A 17,113-nucleotide genomic window follows, 5' to 3' on the forward strand; every position below is an offset into this window, starting at 1 on the left:
TTTACTCAACCCCATGACATCCAAGATGCCCATCTCTCTTCAGTCAAAAAGAAATTAAGGTTTTTGATGAAAACATTCCAGGATTATTCTCCTTATAGTGGACTTCAATGGCCTTCAAATGGTTGAAGGTAAAAATTACAGTTTTAGTGCAGCTTCAATGGGCTTTAAATGATACAGGACGAGAAATAAGGGTCTTATCTAGTGAAACGATCGGTCATTTTCGAAAAAAAAAAAAATATATATATATACTTTTTAACCATAAATGCTCATCTACTAGCTCTCTTCTTCTTCTTCTTCTTCTTCTTCTTCTCTATTAGAATTCCAGCAGTGTAGACACTGCTAAGTGTATTACTGCCCTCCACAGGTCAAAGTTTGAACTAATCGTTATATACTTGCACTAGCATATTGTAATGACAATTTAGTTCAAACTTTGACCTGTGGAGGGCAGTAATACACTTAGCAGTGTCTACACTGCCGGAATTCTAATAGAGAAGAAGAAAAAGAATGGAACTAGTTCAAGATTTATGGCATTTATGGTAATTTATTTATTTATTTATTTTTTTTTTTGAAAATGACAGATTGTTTCGCTAGATAAGACACTTATTCCTCGTCTGGTATCGTTTAAAGCACTTTGAAGGTGCATTGAAACTGTAATTTTGACCTTCAATCATTTGGAGACCATTGAAGTCCACTATAAGGAGAAAAATCCTGGAATGTTTTCATCAAAAACCTTAATTTCTTTTCGACTGAGGAAAGAAAGACATGAACATCTTGAATGACATGGGGGTGAGTAAATTATCAGGAAAATTGAATTTGAAAGTGAACTAATCCTTTAAAAAAAAAGTAACCGGTTCTTTGAAAATAACTGTTCAAAAGAACCGATTCGCCAAAATGAATCAGACTTCCCATCTTTAACAGGCGGGGCAAATTTAACTTCAGTGCCAACGTCACAGGAAGTAAACAGTAAAGGCGGTGCTAAATAAATATCGCAGTTATTGCAGTTAAAATATCATTGTGAGCAGTCGTCGCTACAGTGAGTGGCGTTGTTTTGGGTTTATTTCATGTCACATGCGGACTGAATTTCGCTTATGTCATCACGCATAAGCAGAGCGTCAGCGGAAGTCTGATGATTATAGAGGGAGGACAATTCTTCTGTGTGAAGTCGTGCAACACAGACCCATAATCAGAATAAATACTGAACTTTGTTCCTGTTATCTGACTGGATACTGCATCTAATCCCTGTACAAAGCTCCACAGCTCCCACTCTCCACCTGAACAGTGTTTGTTTACCCGTGAACTTGATGAATCTGCTCAAACGTGCCACCTTCATTTTCTCTGAACAGCCACTAATTCTGGCAATTGGTAAGATCGGAGTTTATCGTTGGTTGGTTTCCCAAACTATAGGTTGAGCAGGACGGAATGCATGGACGTGAATGTTCACTTCTCGGCGTGGTAACTGTAACCATTGCGATTGCAGCAGTGTTTCTGTATGAGAAAGGTAAATGCAGCAGAGTCGAAAGTGACACATAATATACAAACAGTGCCCAAATGCTTCCGATATATATGTTTAATTGAATGCATTTGTATCAGTATAACACCACGGGTTTGTGCAAAGCCAGGTGATTTATGTTGTTAGTCAGCAGGATGTGTTTATTTGAAGTCGTGCAGCATGTTGGATTAATTTTTGAAGATTATTTAGTTTTAAACTGAGTCGCATGGAAGTTTTGAAGAACGCTTCACATTGTTATTTTTGTTGCCTGACTGAAACTGTTTAGCTTGAGTGCTTTTTTCAACACCGAACACGATAAACTGAGCATACGGTTTTCCAAAAGTGCTCTTGGAAGCTGTTTTACTGTTTTCGCCACTGAGCCGTGGCGTGGAGCGCGCCGTTACGATGACGTGGTACACAAGATTGCGGTGACGTTCTCACTGTTGTTGGCGCGGTAAACACTGGCGAAGTTCTAAGCAGCTTTGCATAAACCAGCTCAGTTAATCTCGGCGAGGCCTTTGTCGCTATGCGCTCGGAAACTGCACGAAACGTCGTCTAAACAAGGCCTAGATATCGCAGCCTGATCGATGCGAAGCCGAGTTGAATTCGTGCTCGGTTGCTTCGACCATCATGTTAGTGAATGCAACGCGCGGTTTCCTGTGGTCGGACATGGAGACCAGAGCGCTGTTGAATATCTGGGGTGAGCACGACGTGCAGACGGCGCTGGACGGAAACTTTAGGAATAGCCACGTTTACCGAGACGTCGCGAACCGTTTGTGCGAGCTGGGCTTCGATAGGACACCAGACCAATGCAGAATACGGGTTAAGAGCTTAAAGAGGCAGTATTTCCAAGCGAAGGAGGGATCCAGGAAAAATGGGCAGTACCACAAGATGTGCAAGTTCTACGACGAGATGGAGAGGATATTGAGCAATAGATCCTTAGTAGAGAGGCAGGATATTGATAGTGTTGCCGTTGGGGGAGATGAAACGATGGATGAAGATGCTGAGAGTACTGAACTCTTGCAGGAGACTCACATGGATGGCAGTGGTGAATGCTCTTTTATGGAGCATCCAGTCAAAACTGAGTATCCATCCTGCCCCATTCCGGTGACAGTAGGAGGCATGAGTATGTCAACTTATTCTGATCAGTCAGAAAGCAATGATCTGCCATCTTTAGCCTAATCAGTCTGGTTTCCTCCATGCGTGTGCTTGTTAATATCTGTGTGTTCTTCTTCCAAAGGTTCATTTCCAACCAAACAGAGCAGCCTAGCGAAGACCAACCCGCCCGCGTCCTCGTCGAGCAGGCCACGGAGAAGCAAGAAGCGGTTCGCGAACATGTCGCTGGAGAAGCTGATGGAGAAGTTCTTGGAGCAGAGCATGGAAGCGGAAGACAACTTCTACCGGCTTGAGGAGCAGCGTCTTCAGGCTGAGGATAAGCGCAGGGAGGAGGAACATTCCAGAGAGTTGCAGATGCTACAGATGTTGGGCCAGATTTTCGCTGGCATCAGCACACCCTCTCCTGTGCCGTCTGCCGCTCCGCAGCCCTCTTGTATCCCCCAGACTAACCCCACCGTGCCCCTCACGCGTCCCTCTTTTGGGAATCGTAAACATCCGCCTGCCTTGACCGAGTTTGCCAGCCACAGCCAACCAGCTGGCCCAGGTCTGCTCATGGAAGAGGGTGACACACAATGTTCGTCTAGAGTTGCCATTTATTTTGCTTTGCTATTTGTGATGAAATCGAAAAACGGCATTTTATTCAATGCTTTACTGCTAAAATCACATGAAAAGGATAGTTCATCCAAAGATGGAAATTCTGTCTTTTTTTATTATTTTAGTGGAACACAAATCTAGACGCAGGTGTTTTGGTTTGTTCAAACTGTATTCATTTGTTGTGTGTGTGTGTATATATGTATAATGCAGAACCTGATTTTGCAGAGATCAACATGTTCCTGGGTCAACATCTTTGTTGATCCTGGAACAACATTCAAATCAACCAATCAGATTTGAGGGACAAGTTTACAGATTATGTCATGTTTAGGCTTAAAATCATGAATTGGTGCTTCTACATCAGTGTTATTCATCTATCATTTCCCTCTGATTTTTGGGATAACTTATGGGTAGGGTTAGGTTTAGGGGTAGGAATAGGGTTAAGACTAAATTTTCAGACTGGAATGTTGTTCCAGGATCAACAAAATATGTTTACTCAGGAACACATCTAACTCAGCAAAATCAGGACATTATTTATATATATATATATATGAGAGAGAGCAGAACAATTAGAAACGTTTCATTCAATTAAAAAAAACAAAACACGAATTCGGCTTTGTTTTCCTGTTTTGAACGTAATGGACATGGGCATATTTTCCATACAATGATGATGCCACATTATGAACGAAAAGGCTCCTAAAACATCATAAAAGTGGTCCTTATGGCTATATTTCGTGTCTTCTAAAGCAATATTATAGCTTTATGTGTAACATACCAATAATTTAGTCATTGTTCACTGATAATCCTCCCCAGCACTCAAGCTCTGAAATATAATCTGCGTTCATGCTCAGATTTAAAAATAGTGGTTGGTTTGATGTCATTGATGCTAAAACGGCATTGGTTCTCGAGTGTATCGGAAGTGAACATGATGCTGTGGGTTGAATATGTAAAATACAGAGTTATGAGCTACACCGACGGGAAGATTTTCAGTGAATAAAAGCCTAAATTTCAAGCTCAAGTGGCTTCAGAAGACTGATATAGTGGACTGGTTTTATCATTCTTAATATTCTTTTTTGTGTTTCATTGAAAAAACCCCAACATGGTTTAAAATAATATAAATGATGGAAAAAATAATGACAGAATTTTCATTTTGGGTAAACAAGTTCTTTTAATAAAGTATAAACCTGTTAAAATGAATTTGTATAGTCTTAATGCATGGAACTGAACAAAGCTGCTCTGGTTTGTGATAATTTAAAACTAATGATTGATTGTTACTTCTCTCAGTCATAGAGCGCTCTTTCTCTCTGGGCACGGCAGCAATGGACAATGTCATTCCTCTTGTAAGAAACATAATTCCTCCACTGACATCCAAAAAACACAAGGGTCAGGATGGACGCATTGGAATCATTGGAGGATGTCAAGAGTAAGTGACGTGCAGATCTTATTTCAGGGCTATACAATTACCAAATTACTAGGTAAGCAGCTGTAATGGAGCTTCAGTGGATTCTGCTAATTCATGGCCAACTAAACAATGATATACAAAAAAAAAATCAGAAGCTGGTATGTTTAGACTGTCTTATTTGTAGAGCTTGCACCTAATTCACTTTTTCACTTTCAACCACATACCATCAAGGCTTTCTCTGCCACAAGTAGTATTTTATAAGGTGCTGTGTGTGGTGATTTGATTGTTATGGTACTTTGCAGGCTGTTTATTCTTTCTGTATACATTTTCTTGGTGAAACTTACATCTTTGTATTTTTCTTGTTAGGTACACAGGAGCACCTTTCTTTGCAGCTATTTCAGCTTTGAAAGTAGTAAGTATTCTGTTAAAAATCCACTCCATTCTGTCTTATCTGCATTTTGTCTTTTTGTTCTTTAGGGAGATGCACAGTGAATTGTCTTCACAATACTTAAAGGTAGGGTTGGCAATTTTGGAGAGGCTAAAGCATGAGATCCCACCCTCCTTTCAGAGCGTCCTTTTAAACACAGGAACGCGTACAGCAGATACTGCAAATCGTCACGAGACGAGAGACGGTGTTAAATTACCTCATGTCTCGAAGTACATAGTGTTACAGTTATAATGAATGTAAACAACTTGCGGAGCTCTGACTTGTACAACCTGACTGCGGCAGATTAATTTCTGTGTTGATAGTGTTGACAAAAAAAACATATAAATCCGAGTCTGAGGACATGAACAGCTCTGGGTAGAACGTCACTGGTTGCCATATCATTATTACAGTTACGACATGATGTGAATGCAGCATAAACTCGTTGTTTTGGTTCAGGAGGAACTGTAAAATGGAAGCTGCTGTTTGTTTGTGGTGGTCAGTCACTGTCTGTCTACAACTCTGCACAGCCTCATGGAACGCACTGCAGACGTGTAATTTTTGTGCGGAGGTATAAAAATACATATGTTGACATGCAGGTTGGACATTGTATTATTGCATTCGGACGAACATTCTTCTCTTATTGATTACTATCAGGTTGTGAAGAGTTTCAACCAGTGTAACAAAAACTGTTTATAAAAAAATGTACCTTACCTTTTTAAGTGGTTTCATTTACACATCGATTTATTTTCTAAGAATCCTGAACAAAAGTTTCACAGTTTCCACAAAAAAAAAATATTAAGCAGTACTGTATTACATTATAAACTCACCAAAAACTTTTTTCTTTTTTTTTTTTTACATTAAAAATGTTTTTACATTGTGCAGTTATTACATTATGAGTTGCTACACACAGCAAAGGTTTGTATTTAGAGTGTATTCAATGATATTGTCACATTATCAACTGAAAGTGTTTACGGACTGTGTGCTTCTGGCCTGTCAAACCTGATATGTGACTGCTGTGACAGCTTGACATATTACAGGTCTGACTGACACATACAACACACAGAACTATATATAGTCAAACATGAAATAGCTGGACATAACTATAATACATTAAAGGTGCCATCGAACGTTTTTTTACAAGATGTAATATAAGTCTAAGGTGTCCCCTGAATGTGTCTGAAGTTTCAGCTCGAAATACCCCATAGATGTTTTATTATTTTTTTTTAATTATTTTTTTAACTGGCTGTTTTGGAGCATCATTAAATATGAGCCAATTCAGGGTGTGTGGCCCTTTAAATCTCATGCTCCACGCCCCAGGAGCTCACGCTTGCCTTAAACAACATAAACAAAGTTCACACAGCTAATATAACCCTCAAAATGGATCTTTACAAAGTGTTCGTCATGAAGCATGTCTAATCGCATAAGTAAAGTGTTTATTTGGATGTTTGCATTTGATTCTGAATGAATTTGATAGTGATCCGTGGCTAACGGCTAATGCTACACTGTTAGAGAGATTTATAAAGAATGAAGTTGTTTATGAATTATACAGACTGCAAGTGTTTAAAAATGAAAATAGCGACGGCTCTTGTCTCCGTGAATACAGTAAGAAACGATGGTAACTTTAACCACATTTAACAGTACATTAGCAACATGCTAACGAAACATTTAGAAAGACAATTTACAAATATCACTAAAAATATGTCAGTTATTATTGCTCCATCTGCCATTTTTCGCTATTGTTCTTGCTTCCTTACCTAGTCTGATGATTCAGCTGTGCACAGATCCAGACGTTAATACTGGCTGCCCTTGTGTAATGCCTTTCATAATGTTGGGATCATGGGCTGGCATATGCAAATTTTGGGGGTGTACATATTAATGATCCCGACTGTTACGTAACAGTCAGTGTTATGTTGAGATTCGCGTGTTCTTCGGAGGTCTTTTAAACAAATGAGATTTATATAAGAAGGAGGAAACAATGGAGTTTGAGACTCATTGTATGTCATTTCCATGTACTGAACTCTTGTTATTTAACTATGCCAAAGTAAATTGAATTTTTGAATCTAGGGCACCTTTTAATGTAAAACAAAAAAATAATAAAAAAATGAGTAAATGGCAAAAGTGGTTTCTTCCTGGACAATGTCTGGGTATTTTGTAAAAAAATAAATAAAAAAATACTGCGTTATTCAAAAGTTTGAGGTCAGTAAGATTTAAACTTTTTTATTCAGCAAGGACGCATAAAATTGATCAAAAGTGACAGTAAATACTTGTATTACAAAAATTCTATTCTAATTCAAATAAAAACTCTTCTTTTAGGGGCTGTTCACATATCGAGCCTAAAAACGCGTTGAAAGCATGGCCGCACCGCTTCCTCTTTAAACTTTCCGTTCATCAAAGAATCCTGTAAAAATGTAGAACAAGTGTTTTCTACATTTGATAATAAGAAATGTTTCTTGAGCAGCATATTAGTTATTTCTGAAGGATCACGTGACACTCAAGACTGGAGTAATGATGCTGCATATGTTGTTTTGCCATCACAGGAATAAATTACATTTAAAAAATATATATATATTAGAGTAGAAAACAGTTATTTTAAGTAGTAATACTATTTCACTGTATTACTGTTTTTACTGTTTGTTATTTTTTTTGTTTGTTTGTTTGGGTTTTTTTTTTTCAAATATGTGCAGCCTTAATGTACAGAGAAGAGACTTATTGTTTCAAAAGAAACATTAAATCTTACCATCATACATTTGAATGTGGTGTGTGCATATATAGCTGACACAATGGGAGCTTGCGCTTCTGTTAAACAACAAAGATGACAGTTGTCTGATAATCTCAAAATGCTACAATATTGGCAGATATATCAGTTTATCACTAATCATTAAAGGGTTAGTTCACCCAAAAATGACAATTATCCCATGATTTACTCACCCTTAAGCCACCCAAGGTATATGACTATCTTCATTCAGTTGAACATAATCGGACTAGGTAAGCAAGCAAGAACAATAGCAAAAAATGGCTGATGGAGTGATAATAACTGACATGATCCATGATATCATGATATTTTTAGTGGTATTTGTAAATTGTCTTTCTAAATGTTTCGTTAGCATGTTGCTAATGTACTGTTAAATGTGGTTAAAGTTACCATCGTTTCTTACTGTGTTCTCGGAGACAAGAGCCGTCGCTATTTTCATTTTTAAACACTTGAAGTCTGTATAATTCATAAACAACTTCATTCTTTATAAATCTCTCCAACAGTGTAGCATTAGCCGTTAGCCACGGATCACAGCCTCAAATTCATTCAGAATCAAATATAAACATCAAAATAAACACTGTACTTACGCGATTAGACATGCTGCATGACGAACACTTTGTAAAGATCCATTTTGTTATATTATTATTTGGGTTATATTAGCTGTTTGAACTTTTTTTATGTTGTTTAAGGCAAGCGCGAGCTCCAGGGGCATGGAGCAAAAGAATTAAAGGGGCCACACACCCTGAATCGGCTCATTTCTAATTATGCCCCAAAATAGGCAGTTAAAAATTTTTTTTAAAAAAAATAATAAAAAATCTATGGGGTATTTTGAGCTGAAACTTCACAGACACATTCAGGGGACACCTTAGACTTGCATTACATCTTTTAAAAAAAAAAAGTTCTAGGGCACCTTTAAGCTTTGAAGAGCCAGGATATTTTATAATATAACTCTCATTTTGTTTGTTTGAAAAAAAAAAAAAAAAAACCTATCCTTTTAACCTTCTGTTCTTCCTGCCTGTTTTCCAGGGAGCCGATCTGTCTCATGTTTTCTGCACCAAAGATGCTGCTCCAGTCATCAAGTCCTACAGTCCTGAACTCATCGTCCATCCAGTGCTGTGAGCAGGAACTTTGATTACTAGTGGCTTTTATTCAATATCTCTGGTGGCCATTAGACAAGAGTTTCTGACAAATCGTTTTTATGGACCTCCAGGGATATTTAATTTTAGTCTATTATGCCAGTTAAACATTTTTTTTTTTTATTATTATTATTTATGTCATGTTGAGAGAAATTTGAGCATGGTGGTTCTTATGTGGTACTGTTTCTCTCCTGGCTGTGTGTTCTTCCAGAGACAGTCCTAATGCTGTGGAGGAGATTGAGAAATGGCTGCCCAGGCTTCACAGTCTGGTTGTGGGACCAGGTCTGGGGAGGGAGGATATGCTTCTGAAGAATGCAAAGGCAAGAGAAATTATGCTTTAAACATCTCTTCTCTGGTAATGTTGTCAATACTAATATGCAACACAAAAGCACTTCATTTTAAAAAGGTGAATTTCTTTCTGAATCTACTATATTGTATCTACCCGCAAAGTTAGACATAGACAATCTTAAATGCCTCTTGATCTAAAGGCTTATGCTTAAAGGGATAGTTCACCCAAAGATGAAAATTTGATGTTTATCTGGTCACACCCAGGGCATCCAAGATGTAGGTGACTTTGTTTCTTCAGTAGAACACACATGATGATTTTTAACTCCAACCGTTGCCGTCTGACAGTTGTATAATGCATGGCAATGGGAACTCCGTCTATAGGAGTAAAAAAAACATGCAGAGACAATCCAAATTAAACCCTGCAGCTTGTGACGACACACTGATGTCCTAAGACACTAAATGATTGGTATTTATATCATTTTTTACCTCTAAAACTCCACTATGTCCAACTGCCTTGAGCATCCGGTGTGTGAGGTCTGAATGTACTCTGACGCCGGAAGTGATCTCTCACACTCATTGAGATATACGCGCGAGAGATCAGGGCGCATTTTCAGACCTCGTTTTCAGACCTCACACACTGGATGCTAAACATCAAATTTTTATTTTTGGGTGAACTATCCCTTTAAGTACTTGGATTGTTTGTGTACCTTGACTAAATGATGTTGAAGATAAAACGTTATGTTTAATTTTGATACAAGTTTATTTGCTCATTGCACATTAGTCAGTTTTATGTTTTATTGTACACTTTTGTTGAATTTTTCTAAAATGTGGAACATGAGAGAGAATGAGTAGGTGTGGTCCGTGTATCATCCGATCATTCAATTATTCCATTCAAACTGGCAAACAAAAAACAGGGAAACCTGTTTTTTTCGTTTTGTTTAACAGAGCTGAAATCTTGTTTCCATTTATCTCTTTTTTTTGTTTGTTTGTGGTTTATAAATCAGTTCATTGCTACAGTATAGGCTACTAGCCTATGTTGATACGGAGGGTTTATTATTTTTATATGTAGTAACCTGTTTTTCCATGTTCCATTGATAAAGGCAATGGTTTCCTCATTGGTCAACAGTGAAATGTTTGAGTATTTTTGTAGCTACTACCAGTAAAGGAGCCCACTTAATATAATGTAGGCATAGTGTAAAATTTAGATGAATATTTGTTGGACTCACTCTTGAAGCTTAACTTAAAAAAAAAAAAAAAAAAAAAAAAAAAAAATTATGAACTTTAAATATTTCTAATGAATCACAGACAGTAGCCTATAGTAAATGCAAAAACAACATTACAACAATAGATAATAATGTAATTGTGAAATAGTAAAAATAATATTGATTTGAAATATTTAAATGTACTGATTATTGAAAAACAAGAAGTTCAACTCTTAAAAATTAGTTTGTGTGATCAGTGCTTCGGCCATTTGTATTAATCTATGTATAAATACATGATGCTGTTTTGTTCATATTTGTTTATGCATTTAGCAAAATATTATTTGATTTATAATTGTTTTGAATAAACAATTTGATTCGGTGCATTGATTTTTTGCTCATTGCGCCCTCTTGTGGCCTCAGGAGACAAGCCAAATCTTTTTCCCCCTCTCTGAAAATATGCCTTTTAGATTCAAATATAATTTGAATCAATATTAGTAATATTTATTTAGGTTGCACTTTATTTTACAGTACGTGTACATGTACTTACCTAGGTTTAGGGGTAGGTTCAGAGTTAGTACCTAGTTATTACCCAGTTATTGTAATTACTTAATTAGATCGTATGTATTTACGTGGTGAACAGCACTGCAAAATAAAGTGCTATCAATATTTAAGTATAAAATTTAAATTTAGATTTTCAGCCATTTTGACAGCCCTATGACACATATCATCTTCACTATTATTTATTCATCTCTCTCTCACTCTCTCTCACAAACACACACACACACAGTGGACATGTTTTTGTGATAATGTAGTGATGCGGAATTGTTGCCCACATGCCCATACAGTAATACAAAAAAACATTTCATTTTTGTCCAAAGTCACATAACTATTTTCATCGAATTCATTAATGGAACTTGTCATGACACCGATGCTTTATGAATTAATGCCTTACAGAAGATGTTGTGATTTGATGAAAAGGGTCTTCTGGTGCCGCCCACATGCACAAATTAAATATTGAGGCCATGAACCATTTATAAACTACAAACAAAAAAGAAGATATCGAGCTGAAATCTTGTTTTCCGTTGTTTGTTAAACAAAACGGGAAAAAAATCTCCGTTACTCACGTGTTCCTCCATGGAACACCAGCTTTCTTCTTTTTTTTTTTTTTTTTTTTTTTTTTTGGGTTCATACAGATTTAATTGAATAATTGAATGATCAGATGATACATGGAGCAGGTGTGTGCACACTTTTGCCTGCTAGTGTAAATTAAGTGTATTTCAAGAGAGCTTGCTAATATTATGTATTTTCACATTTATTTTGATGTTGGTTTAATTTTTTGGATGTTTGGCACATGTTTCTTTTCAGGAGATTATTGAGAGGTCAAAACTCAGAGGAATACCAATCATCATTGATGCTGTGAGTACTGTTTTCACTGACCCTGATCGATAAGCTTTCATAATTTGCATGTAGGCAAAAGTCAATAGATTTAGTGTCCCTATTACATTGGGAGAACTGGGTCAGAGCTAATACTGTAGCTCTGACAAATATTTTTTTTTTTTTTACAGTATTATTGCATATTGCATGATCTAAATCCGGCACTGCTAGTTCAGAGGAAAAAGGACATCATTGGTTTACTGGTTTAGTAGACATAATTATTTGCTGGATGTATTGAATAAAATAGTCACTTGTGTGTGTGAATTTTTGTTTTCTTTCTTTCTTTCTTTCTTTCTTTCTTTCTTTCTTTCTTTCTTTCTTTCTTTCTTTCTTTCTTTCTTTCTTTCTTTCTTTCTTTCTTTCTTTCTTTCTTTCTTTCTTTCTTTCTTTCTTTCACAGGATGGTCTTTGGTTAGTGGCAAAAGAACCATCAGTGATTCAAGGATATCAGAGAGGAATCCTCACACCCAACTTTATGGAGTTTACTCGTCTGTATGAGGCCATGGTGAGAGTTTTGGATGCGCTAATACACTCTATATAGCTGCACAAGTTATATTTCCATGTCATATCTAAGGCTCTGTTTGCATCTGGTATTGACATTCATCTCAGATGGTTGCATTCAGGGGGCCCCAACAAGACTTAAAATTATTTTATTTAAATATAGTTGCATTAACATAATCCTAATTAAAATACTAACAGGCACACTAAAAATTATATACAACATTAATCTGACATTTTTTAGTTAAGTTATTTTAATTACAACAGCTTAGATGGGAGGGCATTTGAATATTGTCTTGGACAAAGGGTGAATGCAAATAGGTTAGGAACCTGTCCTAGAACACAGAAATAGAAAATCATAAAGGCCCTGATATACTTCAAGTGGACTTGAACGAACTATCATGACGTCATTTTGAACAAAATTAGGCCAAAATAAGGATGTTTGAGTTTGTTTCTGGAGTTCAAAACAGTTTGCCAAAGCGAACCTTCTGGAAAAGTTCACTCTGGCTGTTAAACACCTTCGAACTACCATTGGTCCATGGCGATTACTTAATAGGTAGTTGTGGCTCTGAGGCTCCGCCTTCTTTGACATGAAAATCTCCTCTGGTCATTTCTTCTGTTCAGTCTGTCGAGGTCAGACGTCCGCGAGTAAAAAACATGAACACACCGGATAATAATAATAATAATAATAATAATAAACATTTGGTTATATATAAATATTAATACATGAAATGCAGCTCAAAGTGCTTCACAAGCATAAAAGCTGATACTGACGACATGAAACTGAAACGGGCAATTATGACACAATTTTAGATACCAATGAAAATTCACACTTCTCTTCCAATTTTGATACCACAGCTAAAACTAACTAGCCTAACTAATATAAATTTAAACATTATTAATACATTATTAAAGACAGCCGTGGTTTTCAGGTAGACACATTGAATAAAGTAATCAAATGTAAATAATACTGCTTACTTTTCACTGTATAAATTAAATATAGATTAACCCTTAATCCTAAAGTTACAAAAGTTAATAAGTCAAGATTAGTGAGTAATATTGTTAATCAAACAGCAAAGGACAAAGAACAATAAAAACAGACAGCAGCAGAAATGTTAGGCTGCTGTCACTTTAAGACCCAATGCATGGATCCAAAACACTGATACTGGTAGTGTACTTATACTGATATGGGTAAGGAATTGACCATTCGTAAAGTCTTCCAGTCCGACAAGCCATGCCGCTCTTTCGCCACACATTATGTTCTCACGCAGTGAAAAAGGTACATGCGGAGCAAAAAGGACACTGACAAAACTTCGACAGACAAGACAGAGCAGCTTACTTTTGATATGAAACTCTCATTTCAAATATTGTAATTTTTAAAGAAATTTAAACAATAAATACTGTTTTGTGGCTCTTTAATGTGTCATGAAAGATCGCTGTAGTGCCTCAGTTCAAGTGGCTCGTGAACCGATCATCTCTTCCTACTAGTTAATTTTATCGCATCAAATAAACATGAAAGAACCTCAGAAAGAATGTTGTTTCAACCGCGGAAAGATGTCAATACACACCATTTTTCAGGTTCAAGTCCACTGACGTAATCTACTCACTCCCCTGACTGCTTTGTCGGACATAATGACGGATTTGGCGTTATGATTGGTTAGATCGCCTGTCAATCAAACTCCCTGCGAAGGGTCATTTGAGTTCCCCTTTGCTTCGTTTTGCATTTGAATATTGCCCAGGCCTGTAAACTGTCACAAGCGTTTAGGCCCTGTGCCCGCTACAATCATATTTCTTAACTGCTGTTTACTCTCTGCTATCATTTTCGTCACTGCACATATTTACATATTCATCTAAACACAGTGTGGCCGGTTGTTCATGAACAGTATACTACTAGTCATGTTTTTCAAACTTCTTTTTACCTGTAAAGCGAAGAACAAAAAAGAACTTCTTTTTTTAAAGAAGGGCCTTTACAGACACCTAATACATACATTTGCATTATACATGCTAAATTGAACTTTGATTTCAGCATCATGAACCTCTGGACAGCACCGACCACAAGAGAAGTGCTCAGCAACTGTGCATCGCCTTGGGCAATCTTACCATGGTTTTAAAGGGAGAAGAGGACATTATTACTGATGGAAAAAACAGTTAGTGCTTTTCTTGAAATATTTAGACTTCTTAAGGTTCCAGTGCACCATTTTCTTTCTCTAACGTGTTGTTTCTACCTGCTTTCAGTGCTGACCTGTAATCAAGAGGGCAGTGGACGGCGCTGCGGAGGACAGGGAGATCTGCTGTCTGGTTCCTTAGGAGTCTTCGCCCATTGGGCGTTCAACTCACCTCCAGAAGCCACTAAAGGGTAGAGTGCTCCATCTTCAGTTGCTAATTCATGTCATTGAATATCGCTTTGAGATTAAAGAGGACCAGTTATGCTTTGATACATTTTCAACTTTTTTTTACTGTGTAATGTTGCTGTTTGAGAATGAAAAAGGTCTGCAAAGTTACAAAGCACAAAGTCACTCCAAATGGAGTTATTCTCTATGTCAGTAAAGGGTTTCTGAACTCCCTAAAAGCAGGAACACACCAAGCTGACGGTCGGCCGACTGTTTTCTCAGTGTGTTCCGCACCGCCGGCTGAAGTTGGTCGTCGTCTGCTTTTTTTTGGCTGATTCGAAATGTTGCAACTGCGTCGGAGCTCGTTGGTCCGTCGGGCCATCTGATCATTCTGATTGGCTGTTCAGCTACTGCCACCTGCTGGTACAGAAAGGCATTTCATCTTACGCAGGTGCAGAACTGATGTGCTTCTTGGCCGTTGGGTGTCGAGCGTCGGTTTGGTGTGTCAGGGCAGCTTTGGACCCAGACGCTGCCGACGTGAGCCAACCCCACAGTCTGCTTTCGTCGCCACTAGTTCGTCGGCGTCGGCTTGGTGTGTTCCAGCCTTAAAACGGCTCGATAGTAGTCTTTAGTTTTGTACCGGAAATGTAAACATCACAATCTTCCTCATTTAAATAATTCCCACCCAAGGCATAAGCAAAAAAAAGTTACGAGGTTACGAAGTTACGATAATATAATATATATATATTATTATTATTATTATTTTATTTTTATTTTTTTTATTTTTTTTACATCCAAGCATGAAAACCTATTCTAGTAGACCAAACAAAATCAAGAGTTTGTAAAAGGGCATATGACCTATTTAATACTAAGTGTTCCTTTTTTTCCAGCATGAATCCCTCACTGGTAGCTGCATTTGGTGCTACGTCTCTGACAAGGCAATGTAATCGCCAAGCCTTCCACAAACACAGCAGATCAACCACCACCTCTGACATGATCCAGGAGATAAGCATCGCTTTCAAGAAGTTGTTTGAAAGCTAAACTATGTGTGTGTATCCATTCTCTTTTCATGGTCATTATAAAGACTAAAGTTCTGCATCTCAACGCTACTCGTTAAATAAACATGAAGTACATTGTTGAGCATCTATGTTCTTTTTTCTTTTCCTTTTTATTTTAAAGTGCCTCTTGTAGTTCTGCAATACAGTATCTACTATACTTGTCCACTTTCATATCTGTGTGGTGGCCCTCTATAAACGTCCAAACACTGTTTTTTTTGCTTTTTGTTTTTTTTTACACGTTTGTCTATAGATGTGTGTTATGTTTGCAAGTGTTTAGATTTGTATGATAACCCACCAAGAGATAGTTTTAACGCCGTCCCTCTATGAATGAATTGCTGTCTAACTACCAGCTCCAATTTATTTGTTGGTCTGCTTGAAAATGTTAACTTTCGAGTATTTGGAGAAAAAAAAAAAAAAAAGAAAGAAAAAAAAACCCCTTTATAGTGGATGTTCTCCTTACAAGTTGTTTAACACCTTGTTTTCTGTCAATAACTCACAATCCCTATTTAGTATGTGGGTCAAATTACAAATAATTGAAAGTGGCTGTCACTTTTAGATATAGTTTGTTATTCTACATATTAAACTAACATGAAAGTTTTACTTATAACTGTTTCTCTTTTGTATTATTCCCTCTGTGTGAATAATGAATGTCTGGACATGATTTTGCTTGGTAAAAAATCAAATGGAGAAAAACTGTACAAAAGGTGTTCAGTTTTAATAACATTACTGTTAATACTAATCCTGTATCTATATGTTTTAATGTCTTGATCCATAGAGTAGGATTTTATTTGGTATATTCATACCCATCTCATTTGCAATACTTTTTTTTTTTAAATGCATGCAAATACCTTTTTGTAATGAAAATTTGAGTCAATTTGTAAATCTGTCACAAATACCTGAAAAAGGAGTGCAGTTTCTAACTGCATCAAACAAAAATGAATTTAAATCCATTCATTCTTAATCTTACTAAACGTTTAACCGGGTAAAATGTAGATAATTAATGGTATTCGTAATAAGATGGTGATAACTAAACATGTATTTTTAAAATGAATATTTTCACGCGACGTTCCTGCACATCAAAGGACTGTTATTGCGAGCGCGCACGTCGCCACAGACGTAAATGTGTTTTATATGTGCTTCGCCATCACGTTCACATTGCAAAGCGCATGCGTGACTCTATCCTCTGGATCCTCGAGTTCTCAGTTTCTGGTTTTGTAGTACGTTTATTTTGTAGTGAGCATGCGCAGTGTCAGTTCGAGTCCCAAGGGGTCCGTTTCTGGTTTTGAGGGTGGTTTATATTGTACTGGGCATGCGCAGTGTCAGTTCGAGTCTCAAGAGGTCCATTTCTGGTTTTGATGGTCGTTTCGTGAGCATGCGCAGCCTCACTACGG

The 17,113-nt window shown here is 37.1% G+C and overlaps 1 protein-coding gene across 11 annotated transcripts; it reads left to right on the top strand.

Moving 5' to 3' along the window:
- Positions 1–973: 973 nt before the first annotated feature.
- On the top strand, positions 974–16,333 carry naxd (NAD(P)HX dehydratase). Of its 11 annotated transcripts, none has more exons than XM_067410354.1 (11): positions 975–1,362; positions 2,730–3,179; positions 4,481–4,619; positions 4,965–5,112; positions 8,804–8,892; positions 9,125–9,233; positions 11,769–11,819; positions 12,237–12,341; positions 14,361–14,481; positions 14,570–14,690; positions 15,555–16,331. In XM_067410354.1, the coding sequence occupies exons 1-11, from the start codon at positions 1,302–1,304 to the stop codon at positions 15,703–15,705; spliced, it is 1,545 nt and encodes a 514-aa protein (XP_067266455.1). In that variant the 5' UTR covers positions 975–1,301; the 3' UTR covers positions 15,706–16,331. The 11 variants fall into 11 exon arrangements, with proteins under 11 accessions (XP_067266458.1, XP_067266455.1, XP_067266459.1 ...); XM_067410352.1 differs by having other exon boundaries at positions 1,360–1,498; positions 15,555–16,332; XM_067410348.1 differs by lacking the exon at positions 975–1,362 and adding an exon at positions 1,511–2,615 and having other exon boundaries at positions 2,730–3,167; positions 15,555–16,333.
- The last annotated feature ends 780 nt before the right edge of the window (positions 16,334–17,113 follow it).

The sequence above is a fragment of the Chanodichthys erythropterus genome, chromosome 14, assembly GCF_024489055.1.
Source record: "Chanodichthys erythropterus isolate Z2021 chromosome 14, ASM2448905v1, whole genome shotgun sequence".
In the NCBI taxonomy this organism is placed as follows: Eukaryota; Metazoa; Chordata; class Actinopteri; order Cypriniformes; family Xenocyprididae; genus Chanodichthys; species Chanodichthys erythropterus.